We start from the raw sequence: 15,327 nt of genomic DNA, 5'->3' as shown, positions 1-15,327 counted from the left end.
CCATGCATGGAGGGTTTCACCCCAAGTCCAGCACCCTGAGGCTGTATGCTAAGCGGAAGAAAGGAGGCAAGGGACTGGTGAGTGTCAGCACCACAGTCCAGGATGAGACAACGGGCATCCACGATTACATCAAGAAGATGGCCCCAACTGACTGAGTGCTCAGTGAATACCTCAGGCAGCAGAAACCCAAGAAAGAGAAGGAAGACGAGGAACCATCATGGAAGGACAGGCCCCTGCACGGTATGTACCACCGGCAGATAGAGGAAGTCGCTGACATCCAGAAATCCTACCCTACCAGTGGCTGGACAAAGCTGGACTGAAAGACAGCACAGAGGCACTAATCACAGCAGCACTGGAACAAGCTCTAAGTACAAGATCCATAGAGGCTGGGGTCTATCACACCAGGCAAGACCCCAGGTGCCGGCTGTGTAAAGATGCCCCTGAGACAATCCAGCACATAACACCAAGGTGCAAGATGCTAGGCGGCAGGGCATACATGGAACACCATAACCAAGTGGCCGGCTTAGTATACAGAAACATCTGTGCCGAGTATGGCCTGGAAGTTCTGAGGTCAAAATGGGAGACGCCCCCAAGGGTGGTGGAGAATGACTGAGCTAAGATCCTGTGGGACTTCCAGATACAGACGGACAAAATGGTGGTGGCTAACCAACCGGACATTTTGGTGGTAGATAAACAGAAGTAGATGGCCATAGTGATAGATATAGCGGTTCTGAATGACAGCAACATCAGGAAGAAGGAACACGAGAAGCTTGAGAAATACCAAGGGCTCAGAGGAGAGCTCGAGAGGATGTGGAAGGTGAAGGTAACAGTGGTCCCAGTGGTAATCGGAGCACTAAGTGCGGTGTTAATAAAGCTATATTTTTATTTCAGTCCCTGTTCTGGTGAGTTTGCGTTTGTGTCCTTCTCCTGCCTGCATACGGCCTTTCATGACAATTAGTCTAGCTGGATGGTACATGGATATTTATGTAGAGGGTCTCCAAGGAGCCTGTTTGCAGGAACATTAATGATAACTGATAAGTCATGTTGAGAGTATAATTAAAAGTACACCTAGAGTTTGGTCCATAAATATTTGGACAGAGACAACAGTTAGTCATTTTGGCTACCACAGTGAATTTTAAATAAAAAAAAACTCAGATGCAGTTGAAGTTCAGACTTGCAGCTTTAATTCAGTGGGTTGAACAAAAAGAGTAGTTCCTCACATTGTTATGCAAAGCATTTTCTTAACACAATCCCCTCATTTTAGGGGCTCTAAAGTCATTGGACAAATAAATAAGTGAAAAAAAAAGTTCATTTCTAATACTTGGTTGAAAATCCTTTGCTGGCCAATGACAGCCTGAAGTTTTGAACTCATGAACATCACCAGACGCTGGTTTCCTCCTTTTTAATGCTATGCCAGGCCTTTACTGCAGCGGCTTTAAGTTGCTGTTTGTTTGTGGGCCTTTTTGTCCAAAGTTTATTCTTTGTCTTCCTCTGATCCAGATTCAAATTAGATTCATCTCTTTACAGAGATCTACAGATTTACAGATCCTAGATTAAAATAGACTCTGGAACCAGATGAAACGGTTAGCCTAGCTTAATCAAAGGAAAACAAATCATTCTGTTATAATCAGAGCTGTGGTAGAAGCTGACAACTACAGGGAGATGTTTTCTGTACATTTAAAGGTACGCAGCCCTGCACAAATGCATTCATGTATTTCATTGCTTTATGTGCTGTGAAAACACACTATAAAATAATGGAAGTGAAAACAATAAATACATATATTTAGAGACGACCCAGGTGGAAGATACAGAGGCAGGAAGAAAGTCCATCAAACAGAAATCCAAAGCAGGCACAGGAAAGAGGACAGTATATACACTGGGAGCTACCTGCAAACATGAGATAAGTGGGAGTAAAGCACAGGTGCAGATGCTGAGAGAGGGTTTGGATGGTGAGAGACGAGCTGATTGGATGGTGTGTACATGTGAGGATTGGTGGCTTTTTGAATTGTTACTGGATGGCATTGCTGCTGTTGGTTGTTCTCAGATGAAGGATTTAGATCAGGGGTAGGGAACTCCAGGCCTGGAAGCTGGTGTCCTGCAGGTTTTAGATGTGTCCTTGATCCAACACAGCTGGTTTAAATGGCTAAATGACCTCCTCAACATGTCTTGAAGTTCTCCAGAGGCCTGGTAATGAACTAATCATTTGATTCAGGTGTGTTGACCCAGGGTAATATCTACAGTGGCTTGCAAAAGTATTCGGCCCCCTTGAACTTTTCCACATTTTGTCACATTACAGCCACAAACATGAATCAATTTTATTGGAATTCCAAGTGAAAAACCAATACAAAGTGGTGAACACGTGAGAAGTGAAACGAAAATCCTACATGATTCCAAACATTTTTTACAAATAAATAACTGCAAAGTGGGGTGTGCGTAATTATTCAGCCCCCTGAGTCAATACTTTGTAGAACCACCTGTGGGAATACAGAAATTTTATTGCTAACATATAATCTGCAGTCTTATCATTTATCTCTTATAACATTTGATATTACATTAAAGATGTTTATTAAAGTTAATCCCACTATGTTAACCTTTCATTACAGGTACGGCCAGAAGTATTTCATACACATTGCATAATATTTGTGCTCATTTAGAGTTGTTGCTTAGTCTACAGAGGGTCTTAAGCTTTGTGAAGCGCAATGTCTTCACAATCTATTGTGTTAGAGACTAGAGCATAGAAGGATAACAGAATACATGCTTACAATACACATATAATCCAGAAATGTGCCAGGCCTGAGGCCTTAATTCATTTAGCTTCTAACTGCATTTTAGTCTACTTGGTAACAGATGACCGGAGTCAACAACCAGCCCTCAGAGACCCTTAGGGCTTGTTGTTTATTACCTTGTATGGAAGGTGTTATAGAAATGAGAAGTTCTGTGTCTGTTTTTAGCCATTTAAGATGTACTGTTTACTGTAACTGACGTCTTTCAGTGCGCATGCGCCAACCAGCGTGCAGCCTGTTACAGTCCCTCCTGCTTTTTCTCTTAGTTTAGCTCTGTTTTCTTACGTATTCTTTTTTTTTTCTGACTTGTATTTTCAGCTGTTTATTATCTTTTACTCAATCATGTGGATTGAGAGAGTTTTTGTTCTTCTGGTGGCCGTGGAACTATTACTTTTATCAAGGAACGGGACCGCAGCACATCTCCTACACTCAAGGACTGTTTACTCCAGAGATCAGCTGATCGCCCTGATGCTGGCCGGCTCGCTGGCCAGACCCGCAGAAGTACCAGCTGAAATTTGGAGGAAAACACATCGGGGATGCAGAGGTCAAGGACAGAAGAGAAGAAAGAAGGAGACGGTGAGACAGCGGAGGCTTGAAGCGAGGAGGAGGTATAAACCGTGTCTGCCGTCTATCGTAATGGGAAATGTGCGATCGTTATCGAATAAAATCGACGAGCTCTCAGCACTGGTACGGAGTCAGAGGGAATACCGAGAGTGTAGCCTGATGTGTTTCACCGAATCATGGATGCACCAGGACATTCCCGACGAGAATGCTTCCGTGGAAGGCTTCCACACTGTTCGGGCGGACAGGGACAGTATCGCTAGCGGTAAGCGGAAAGGAGGTGGGCTTGCTGTTTTAGTTAACAACCGGTGGTGTAACCCTGCCAACATAACAATCAAAGAAAGGATTTGTTGCCCGGACATTGAACTGTGTGCTGTTCGACTCAGGCCGTATTATTTGCCCAGGGAATTCTCTCACGTCATCTTGGTGGCTGTTTATGTTCCTCCCTCTGCTAACCCCACAGCTGCATGTGACACTATCCACTCTGCCGTAGCCCAGTTACAGACTCAGCACCCGAGTGCCTTTATCGTAATCTCAGGTGACTTCAACCATGTATCACTGGACAATACACTACCAAAATTCAGACAATATGTGGACTGTCCGACCAGGGGAGAAAAAAATTCTAGACCTACTGTATGCTAATGTCAAGGATGCATACAGCTCCTCCTCCCTCCCCCCACTTGGTAGGTCAGATCATAACCTGATTCACCTCACCCCCCGCTATGTGCCAATTGTGAGGAGGGAACCTGTGACCACGAGGAGCGTTAGGAGGTGGTCAGAGGAGGCCTTAGCGGAACTACAGGGCTGTTTCGAGGTGACCAACTGGGAAACACTCTGTGAGCCTCACGCCGAGGACATCAATGGGCTTACTGAGTGTATCACAGACTACATAACTTTCTGCACCGACTCCATTGTTCCAGCTCAGACTGTTCATTGTTACCCAAATAACAAGCCGTGGGTGACTAAGGACATCAAAGCCCTCCTCAACAACAAGAAGAGGGCTTTCAGAGGGGGCAATAAAGAGGAGGTGAGGAAGGTCCAGGTATTACTAAAGGACAAGATCAGAGAGGCTAAGGACAATTTGTTAGATTTGTATTGTTTATTGTCATTTATGCTTAGAAATATTTAACCATATATGCTTAGAGGTGTATAATCGATTGTGTAGTGATAGGATGTGTGATCCTTAATAGTCTGCAAAGGCTTTGTGTGCATTCCAGAGTGTTCTGGCATTCACACCTACATCCTGGGAGCATGGGAAGAGGTCGTACCTTGTCTTATTGTTTTATGGTAGGATAAACATAGCTATGTCAGTTTTAGGCTAAGAGCCTTTTGTTTAGATGGACTGCTAGACTCCTGGCATCAGCTTTGGGGGGTCTTCACAGGGTCACATCTTGACCCACACACACACACACACACACACACACACACACACACACACACACACACACACACACGCACACACACATACTTACACAACGCACAGGCAAGGTACTCTTTGTGTGTATGTAGACGTCATATGTTAATGAACCTATGTATATTCATGTGAGCTCAATAAAAGGAGTGCTATGGAAAACCTGGCTGAGAGTCTGACGGAGGTCAAGTGGGTGGAACGACACTTGGCTCCAGGCAGGTCTCCCTCCTGCATGAGTAACACGAAGGACTTTGCCTACTTGGTGTTCAATGCTTTTGCTGTGTAGTTAAATTGCCTCGCTCCAGCGGTGGGCCTGTGCTAGACAGACCCAACAAATTACAGGAGGAAGCTGGAGTGGAAACTCCAGCAGAACAGCATGAGAGAGGTGTGGAGGGGCATGAAGACCATCACTGGATTCAGGCCAACCAACAGCAGGGGAGCTGAGGGAGGTGAGAATAGAGCTAACGAGTTGAATCTGTTTTTCAATAAATTCGACACCACAGTGTCTGCTCCCACCCCCACAACCTCACTTGTAGTCAGCCTGGAATCCAGAGCCACACCACTGTGCCAGCCTCTCTCTTCACATGGCGCTGTTGCCTCCTGTGAGATTCCTGACACCCCTCCCCCACCCATCACCTTCACTCAATACCAGGTTGAGATGCAAATGAGGAGACTTCACTCAGGCAAGTCTGCTGGACCAGACGGAGTGAGTCCCCTCGTCCTTAAGACCTGTGCCCCCCAGCTGTGTGGAGTCTTTCATAAACTGTTTATGCCGAGTCTGAGTCTGCAGAGGGTACCAGTGATGTGGAAGACATCATGCCTCGTCCCTGTACCAAAGACGCCACGTCCCAGTGGCTCCCAGGATTACAGGCCCGTGGCACTGACCTCCCACATCATGAAGACCCTGAAAAGGCTCATCCTGGACCAGCTGCGACCCATAGTAAGACCACATCTGGATCCCCTTCAATTCGCTTATCAGCCTCGTCTCAGAACTGAGGACGCCATCATCTACCTGCTCAATCGTGTCTACACCCATCTGGACCAGCCGGCGAGCACTGTGAGGGTCATGTTTTTTGACTTTTCTAGTGCTTTCAATACCATCAGGCCAACCCTCCTGGGTGATAAGTTAGCAGCAATGCAGGTGGATGCTTCTCTGGTGTCCTGGATTGTTGATTACCTGACAGAAAGACCACAATATGTACGTCTCCCACAGTGTGTGTCTGACAAGGTAATCAGCAACACAGGGGCACCACAGGGGACTGTCCTCTCCCCCTTCCTCTTCACCCTCTACACCACAGACTTCAGCCACTGCACAGAGCACAGAGACCTCCATCTTCAGAAGTTTTCTGATGACTCTGCAGTGGTTGGATGCATCAGCAGGGATGATGAGACAGAGTACCGGGCTGTGGTCGACTCCTTTGTCACGTGGTGTGAGCAGAATCATCTGCAGCTCAATGTGGCAAAGACCAAGGAATTGATAGTGGACTTCAGGAAGACCAGGAAACACTTGACCCCTGTTTCAATCCAGGGGGTCAGTGTTGACATTGTGGAGGACTATAACATGTATTTTTGTCAGAAGACATATGCTGATAATGAACTCATCGTTTGATTGCACTCTTCTGGGGCCTCTGTGGTTTGTTTCACTGCTCTGCATTGATTGATTTCGCAACACACCTTTTGCTGCAATTCCAGCTGCCAGTCTTTTAGGGTATGTCTCTACCAGCTTTGCACATCTACAGACTGAAATCCTTGCCCATTCTTCTTTGCAAAACAGCTCCAGCTCAGTCAGATTAGCTGGACGGCATTTGTGAACAGCAGGTTTCAGATCTTGCCACAGATTCTCGATTGGATTTAGATCTGGACTTTGACTGGGTCATTCTAACACATGGATATGTTTTGTTTTAAACCATTCCATTGTTGCCATGGCTTTATGTTTAGGGTTGTTGTCCTGCTGGAAGGTAACTCTCCGCCCCAGTCTCAAGTCATAGCTGACTCCGAGAGGTTTTCTTCCAAGACTGTCCTGTATTTGGCTCCATCCATCTTCCCATCAACTCTGACCAGCTTCCCTGTCCCTGCTGAAGAGAAGCACCCCCAGAGCATGATGCTGCCACCACCATATTTGACAGTGGGGATGGTGTGTTCAGAGTGATGTGCAGTGTTAGTTTTCCGCCACACACAGCGTTTTGCATTTTGGCCAAAAAGTTCCATGTTGGTCTCATCTGACCAGAGCACCTTCTTCCACATGTTTGCTGTGTCCCCCACATGGCTTGTGGCAAAATGAAAACGGGACTTTTTATGGTTTTCTTTTAACAATGGCTTTCTTCTTGCCACTTGTTACGGAATAAATATATATTCTTAGTGTTTATTGTCTGATTATATTATTTTATGTATTTTAACAATAAAGGCCTTTATAAAGCAAGGCCAGCTGTGAGAGAGAACTAGGTCAGAGGGTGATAGGTCGCCTTAGCAACAGAGGTTTAAGTTAGGTGAAGTTTAAAAATACAGGAAGTGCAGAGCTGCAGAGGCAATATTAAGAACAGGAAACCAGACAGAAAAAGTGGAACTAAGTAACACACACACACACACACACACACACACACACACACACACACACACACACACACACACACACACTAGTCAGGCCAGAAAGAGTTGTTTTTATCGAAACTATGTGTGACGTAGGACTAATTATATTATATATATTTTGGCTTCTAAAGCTTCAGATGTCCGGACTCTTTAGCCCAGTGCATATCTCCTTTTCCGGAAATGAATAAAAGAATGATTTAAGAGTTTGCAGTGCACGACTAATAGTTGTCCTATGGACAGATTCCCCCACCTGAGCTGTAGATCTCTGCAGCTCGTCCAGAGTCGCCATGGGCCTCTTGGCTGCATTTCTGATCAGCGCTCTCCTTGTTCGGCCTGTGAGTTTAGGTGGACGGCCTTGTCTTGGTAGGTTTACAGTTGTGCTATACTCCTTCCATTTCTGAATGATCGCTTGAACAGTGCTCCGTGGATGTTCAAGGCTTGGGAAATCTTTTTGTAGCCTAAGCCTGCTTTAAATTTCTCAATAACTTTATCCCTGACCTGTCTGGTGTGTTCTTTGGACTTCATGGTGTTGTTGCTCCCAACATTCTCTTAGACAACCTCTGAGGCCGTCACAGAGCAGCTGTACTTGTACTGACATTAGATTACACACAGGTGCACTCTATTTAGTCATTAGCACTCATCAGGCAATGTCTATGGGCAACTGACTGCACTCAGACCAAAGGGGGCTGAATAATTATGCACACCCCACTTTGCAGTTATTTATTTGTAAAAAATGTTTTGAATCAAGTATGATTTTTGTTCCTCTTCTCACGTGTGCACCACTTTGTGTTGGTCTTTCACGTTGAATTCCAATAAAATTGATTCATGTTCGTGGCTGTAATGTGACAAAATGTGGGAAGGTTCAAGGGGGCCGAATACTTTTGCAACCCACTGTAAAACCTGCAGGACAACGGCTCTCTAGGCCTGGAGTTCCCTACTCCTGATTTAGATTAAGGATTACAGACTTCTGTCTAATCTGTCATCTATTAACACGTTCAAAATCCACTCATTTATTGGTGGATAATCCACTAACATGTTAATGTGATTTCTGTGTGCTGATAACATCCAGTTTGTTCTGTATGGAAATAAAATAACTCAATGAAACCAGATAATGTCATTTCTGGAGAAGTTGTTGTGGGATTGTTGCTACTGCCAGACTCTGCCTGCGGCTCGCTGCTGCTAATAAAAAGTTGGAGGTAAACAGGTCAGCTGAAAAAGCTGAAGGAAGATGGCTCATAAACAGGTAACCCGTCACTTTATTAGGTCACAGGCAGAGTTGGCAAAAGTACAGACATTTAGTACTTAAGTAGAAGTACAGATACTAGTGTTAAAAATACTGCAGTAAAAGTTGAACTTATTTACTTTTACCTGAGTAAAGAAGTTCAGGCTCTCAAATGTACTCGAAGTAAGAAAGCAAAAGTAACTCGTTTCTACCTCCCATTTTTTTTCAAAGCTCACTGAACGTTGTGCTATATTAATATAATAATGAAATATCAGTAGATGGGAAACAAACTTTAGTCTAATTTTAATTCTAGTTGTACTCAGCTTGAATCAGAAGAAAAAGAAGAAAAATAAAAAATATATTTCTATTTCCTGTTGCTACATTGTAGAGGGTGACTTTACCTCTAAACAAAAATAAATAAAGTACAGGTACATGAAAATTCTACTGAAGTACTTCCGCCTCTGGTGTACTGTACCTGAGATAGTGGCCACTGTGTACCTAATCAAGTGTCAGCCATGTTAAATGTGTGTGTTTCCAAGAGGAGAAAAACAGCTGGCAGCAAAGGCAGGGAGGTGTCCTTTCCAGCTAAATAGAAGAGGAATATAAAGATATGGAGGTGACAGTTTGAATCAGTCATATTTCATTCAATACAGTGGTGTACTGACAGATCCAGGATTAGGAATGGGTACCGGTAATGGCACCGGTTCTGACATAAACGGTAGTAACCAGACCGAAAAGCAGCGCACATTTCGGTGCTTTATTTCGGTGCTTTTTTTTTCCTGAGATGTCTTACACTTTGGGTTCTAGCCAATCATTTTAACTTTCCGAGGATAGGTGGGCCCAGGTACGTACGTTCTTTTAGAGCAGAGCTACAGATTAAAAATGCCCAAGGTGAAGCGATCAAAGTCTGGCTGTACTTCACAGCAAAAGTTGCAAACTCAGCAGCCTGCAACAAGTGCTTTAAGGTGATACTGTGCAAAGGAGGTAACACCTCGAATCTGATGAAACACCTGGCGACGTATAGCATTTTGTTAAAAGCCGAGAAATGCCCCGTATTTGATAGCTTGCTGCGAGACCTCACACCGTGCACATCTACTGCGGGTGGTTTGCCTGTTATCGGACCCGGAGTTAGCAACATCCCCCAAAAACCCAAAGAGGAGAGTCCTGGCCCCTAGCCCTGCCAGTGTAGCAGAAATGATGACGGATAATGATGGCAGCAGCAGCTGTTCTTCTCTGCGTGAGTAGCTTAATGTTGTTCGTGTGTAATTTACGTTGAGTAGGCTAAACACATTACATTAATGCATGTAAGGTGAACTAGCAAACACCGTCGTAGTTACATGCAGCTGTCTTCTTGTTTGATGGCAGATACTCCCTTCACCCTGGCCAAAAAGGCTGAAATAACCAAAGAAAAAGTGGAAAACAGCTAAACATGAGAGGTTTTTGGACAAAGTTTGTGTTTTTTCCATTGATTAAGCACTGCTTCCAGCCAAGAGTGATACCATAAATCCCCTATAGCTGAAGAAAAGGCTAACATTGTTATCTTTTTACAAAAAAACAGCTGAACATGAGAGGTTTTTGGACCAATTTTGTGTTTCTTAAAATTCTTTAAACACCGGTTCGAGCACCGTTTAAGCACCAGCACCGTTTCAAAAGTACCGGTTTGGTACTGGTATCGGATAAAACCTAAACGATACCCATCCCTATCCAGGATCAGTCCAAATCATTAGCAGTTTGATCCACGTATGGATTGAAGGGTATCTGTGAAAATGTTGGTAAGTGTGTAACAGTCTGTGTATGAGAGCCATGTAATGTCCATGTGTGCATGCTGAAAGAGACTGTGCTGGTCTGACACCCCCCCTCCTCCTTTCAGGGTGGAGCCTGCTGGAGTCCGATGGTTGAGACCAGGTCTGAGGAAGTGTAAGTGTGTTTTTAATGGGATTCATGAAAACAAAGCAGCACACATTCAACCATCTTCAAACTGTCACAACACTCATTCACATCTCTTATGTCAGGAGTCATCATCACAGTGTCAATCAATGAACAAATGATGGATCAATAACTGCAGATGAATTGTGTTTGTTCTCTCCATCAGATTCCTGTCAACTCACAATCGACACAAACACAGTGCATACAAACCTCAAACTGTCTGACAACAACAGGAAGGTGACACATGTGGAGGAGATTCAGTCATATCCTGATCATCCAGACAGATTTGATATTTGTTCTCAGCTGCTGTGTAGAAATGATCTGACTGGTCGCTGTTACTGGGAGGTCGAGTGGAGACAAGACGTTTTTATATCAGTGAGTTACAGAAGCATCAGAAGGAAAGGAGGCAGTGATGACTGTGTGTTTGGATACAATGATCAGTCCTGGAGTCTGTGGTGCTCCAATTATAGTCCTTTTTGTGTCTGGCACAATAACAGAAAAACATCCATCTCCTCCTCCTCCTGCTCCTCTGGCCCTAGCAGAGTAGCAGTGTATGTGGACTGTCCTGCTGGCACTCTGTCCTTCTACAGAGTCTACTCTGACACTCTGATCCACCTCCACACCTTCAACACCACGTTCACACAAACTCTTTATCCTGGGTTTAGGTTGATGTCTCCTGTTTCCTCAGTGTCCCTGTGCTGAGTGGAGTGTAAAGAGTGTCCTCCTGTTAGAGAAACACTCTGACTGTTGAACAGATAGTTCAGTCTGTACATGTCTGTCTCTTTCACTCACAAACACGTTTTCAGATTCATGGATTCAATCAGTTGATGTTTGAAACTGTTCTAAATGATTCCTTGTAAACTTCTTCCTCTTCAGTTATTTAAAGATGGAAGCTCCCATTATTCCAGGACCCACACGTTGATTTTCTGTCTTTTTCCACTCAAAGCTTCACATTGAATATCAGTATGTTGTGTTTCTCTGAAGCTCAGTTCACAACCAGCTTCTCTGCATTTTCAACAAGTCTGAGCTCATTAAAATTAATCCAAATGTTTGATTTCTCTTTCTTAATGGGATGTTTCCAAACTCTCCACATGCTCACTGTTTCAGTCATTGTTGGAAGCTCATCATTTGAAAATGTTTCACCCATAGAAGCTGAAAATATTGGCTCAATAGTTTTGAATGCAGTTCTAAAAAGAATCTGATTGTATTGAGGGATCATAATGCATGTGGCTGATCTAATAAACAGCAGACGCTGCATTAATTATTTGAAACTAGTCTTGTGTTTCTCACAGAGACATTTCCAACAGTAATATTTTGCAGTATGTTGGTAACAGCTTTGTTTGAATGTTCTTAGAAATGTGTAAACATTCCTATATAGGAATGTTCTATATGTTCTGTATCACATTGTTTGGTTAAAGAATTTGTTCACTGTCCTGAATCGATGAGCTAAATAATGAACATCAGCTTTTATGAATCATTTATTTTCTTTGTGTTTGTCATCTTTGATGTTAAATAAAGTTGGTTGCCTTCTCACAGTGTTGTGTTCATATGTTACACAATTATTGCACACACTTGCTTTTTTTTGTATTTTTTATATGGCTGGTTTTTTTCATGCTGTAATCTTGGCAGTGAACCTCTGACAGTCTGTCCTGATATGAGTTGTGGTGAGGTGACTAAAACAACTAATTGTGTTAGGAGTAGGGTTCTGGTTATGTGGTGTTTTTGTCTCTATGTGTTTTTTGGTGCCTCCCTTTTTGTATAGGTAGGCGGGGCAGTGAGTCACTGAACCTGGCACACCTGTTACTCATCAGATGCATTCTTCAGAAGTGTTCTTTAGGAGCTACCTGACAGAAGACTAGTGTCGGAGTATTCACATTTTTGGAGAGTCTGTAATTCTGCCCCTGCCTGCTGGAGCCGTTGGATTATTTCTGGTGATTGTAAGAAGTTTTGTTTCCTTCCCAGGATTTCGCCTCGTCTGGTTTGTTTTCCGTCTGGAGGTTTTGGCAATAAACAGTACCAAATTGAGTGCACTACCTGTGTGTGTTTCCGTCACCTGCACGTCCTGGCTCCGTGTCCCCATTCATACGCTGTTGTATATACTTTGTCCTTGTAAATACCTCCCCATCACTGTAAATAAACTGTCTTCACCGCAACTCTGCCTCCGTGCGTTCTGCTCCCTGGGTCCATCTGCATTTGCCATAACAGAATACTCCGACCAACATATTTATGGACCCAGCAGAACATAAGGACGCCGCTTCCGGCGATTTGCTTTCAAAACATGAGAAGTTACTGTCCAAGTTAACTAGACGGTTTCAGCAATCTGAACAGTGGGCGGGTCGGGTTAACGACACATTGACCGCCATTCAGGCGACACTCGCTCGATTAGCTCCCCCGGCTGCTCGCAGTGAGCCATCCTCTCCTCCCACTCCACCCAGTCAGCCAGCTGTGAGTTCGGTTCGCGATCCTGCTCCCCCGGCTCTGACTCCGTTCTCAGGAGAGCTGGGTCGGTGTGGAGGGTTTTTGATCCAGGTCTCCCTTTTGTTTCGACGTTTCCCTCGGGCATATTCTGATGATGCCTCTAAAGTATCTTATGTTATAGGCTCTCTCCGGGATCGTGCTCTGAGTTGGGCCGAATCGTACCTCACTTTCCATCCACTCGAGACAATTTCCTATGCTCAATTTATACGTGATCTTAAGGCCGTTTTTCACCATCCCCTGCGCTCCGACGAAGCCGCGTGGCAGCTGTCTGGGCTGCGGCAGGGCAGTCAGTCGGTGGCCGAATTCTCCATCAATTTTCACATTAAAGCCGCTGAGACAGGTTGGGTTAATAATGCGCTGCGCGGGGCATTTGTGAACTGCTTAACTGAATGTATGAAGGACGAGCTTGCGACTCGCGATGAACCCGAAGATTTTTAGGCTCTTGTGGACTTGGCTATTCGCATCGATAATCGGCTGCGCGAAAGAGAAAGGGAGAAAGACAGGGGTGGCCGAACCCGTGGTAACCAGGGAGGGAATGTGCCCATGCGCACTGAGTTTCTAGCTTCTCATCCTCCTCACTGTCCGGCTCGTGCTGACTCGCCTCCCGCTGACAATCTAGAGGAGCCCATGCAGCTGGGTCGCGCTAAACTTACCCCGGTCGAGCGTCGTAGGAGGTTTGAGGGACGGCTATGCCTGTATTGTGGCCATTCGGGCCATTTTGTCACCTCTTGTCCGGCTTTGTCAAAAGGCAGTAACTCTGGGGGGTACTGATGGGTGACATTTCCTCTCCCTCCCAGGCCCCCCGCATGCTACTCTCTGCTGTTATTCACATGCCCACCAGATCTCATTCCACTCAGGCTGTTACGCCCCTAGTCTAGGCGTGTAGAGACGCACATAAGGTTGGAGGAGAGAGAGAGACAAATACCCGCCCTGGTTCCCAAGCCAAACATCCAAAACCAGTTGTGAGTAAAAAAGGTGATTTTATTGAAGGTAATGAAGCATAGCTCCAGGGTGAAGCCAGGCCAAAATAATAAACAAAACCAACTAAGTCCCACCAGAGAAAACTAACTAAACCCTAAGAAAGAAACAGAACAAACAAATGACAATACTAACCCTCGCTCCCTAACCCGGAAAACAGGAGAAAACTCTTCCAAAGAAAAAGGCGGCTCACCCCTTCCGCTTCAGCCTAAGGGTGCCTAAACGCTAAGTTAATGCACCAGGAGCGGCTCTCACAGATCACGCTCACACAAATACACATCAACAGTATAGGCTGGAAACCAGGGTCAGGACCGCGTCGGCTGCCAAGCTACTCGCTCGCTCGCTCCACTCTCACTCTCTCTGGCAGGAGCTGTCAGAGCGGCTTTTTGAACGTGGTCACCTGTTCCACGGTTCAATCAGCTGCTCGCTAGTCTTCATTAGGGGAGGGACCTGCAAAGAGTCTTAAGCACAGTAAAGAGACACAGAACAAAACAGCCCACACAGTGTTCTTATGGCCACAGCCGTAACACAGGCGCTTTTAGATTCTGGTGCAGAACAAAATCTGATTGATCGTGACCTTGTGCGCCTTCTCGGCATTCGTATGCGTCTGCTAGACGTTCCCGTGTTCGTCACCAGTGTTGGTCAAGTTACTTGAAAAAAGTAATCAGTAACTAATTACTGATTACTTCCCCAAAAAAGTAATCCCGTTACTTTACTGATTACTTATTTTCAAAAGTAATTAATAACTTAGTTACTTAGTTACTTTTTAAAAACACGATTTACAACCTGATAAAGCGATAGATCTTTCAGCCCAATTCTACTTTTTCTACAATCCATCATACAAAATGTAATCAAATGGAAAAGTCCCTTTTTAAAACTTCTTTTATTAGTTTTAATCTTTTAACTTTATGCATCAAGCAAAAATTTAATTATATGCAACATTCTCTGACTGGAAGAAATTTGTTTTAAACCTATTTAAACCTATTTTCTGCACATTACAGCACATAAAATATATATTTTTTGTGTGTTTACACTCAGTCTTTCAAATAGATGCAAGTAAAACACAGCAGAAAATAAATAAAGTCAAAGACTAGCGGTCCTTTTGCTCTATTTTCACCTGTAAAGCAGGAGTGGGGTAGGCGGAGGTTTACCCTGGCGCAGGTGTGCCGCAGCGGTCAGTGGAAGAATCCGCGAGTTTCTCTGTGAATTTCCCATTACGTCATAGCGCACTCGATGCTTGCTTGGAAGTTTAGGGGTTTCTTTTCGCTGTAAAAAGAAGTTTTTTTCCCACGCACAGCGGACACTAATGTTTTTGTCACTTTTTATGGAATCAAACTTAAAGTAAGGTCAGTACTTCCACGCTTTAAACGCTGCACGCTCAT

The 15,327-nt window shown here is 44.5% G+C and overlaps 1 protein-coding gene across 1 annotated transcript in view; it reads left to right on the top strand.

Annotated features, from left to right (window-relative positions):
- Positions 1-12,019, top strand: part of LOC146378531 (protein NLRC3-like) — a 46,600-nt gene extending 34,581 nt beyond the window's left edge. The window contains exons 10-11 of the mRNA XM_084941324.1: positions 10,434-10,480; positions 10,656-12,019. Coding sequence (XP_084797450.1) covers positions 10,434-10,480; positions 10,656-11,191 — 583 coding nt within the window. The 3' untranslated portion in view covers positions 11,192-12,019. The remainder of the gene's footprint in view (positions 1-10,433; positions 10,481-10,655) is intronic.
- Positions 12,020-15,327: the final 3,308 nt, after the last annotated feature.

This window comes from Perissodus microlepis, chromosome 10 (assembly GCF_051167445.1).
Source record: "Perissodus microlepis isolate ML-2025 ecotype Zambia chromosome 10, ASM5116744v1, whole genome shotgun sequence".
NCBI lineage: Eukaryota > Metazoa > Chordata > Actinopteri > Cichliformes > Cichlidae > Perissodus > Perissodus microlepis.
This window is presented reverse-complemented; position numbering and strand designations above follow the sequence as displayed.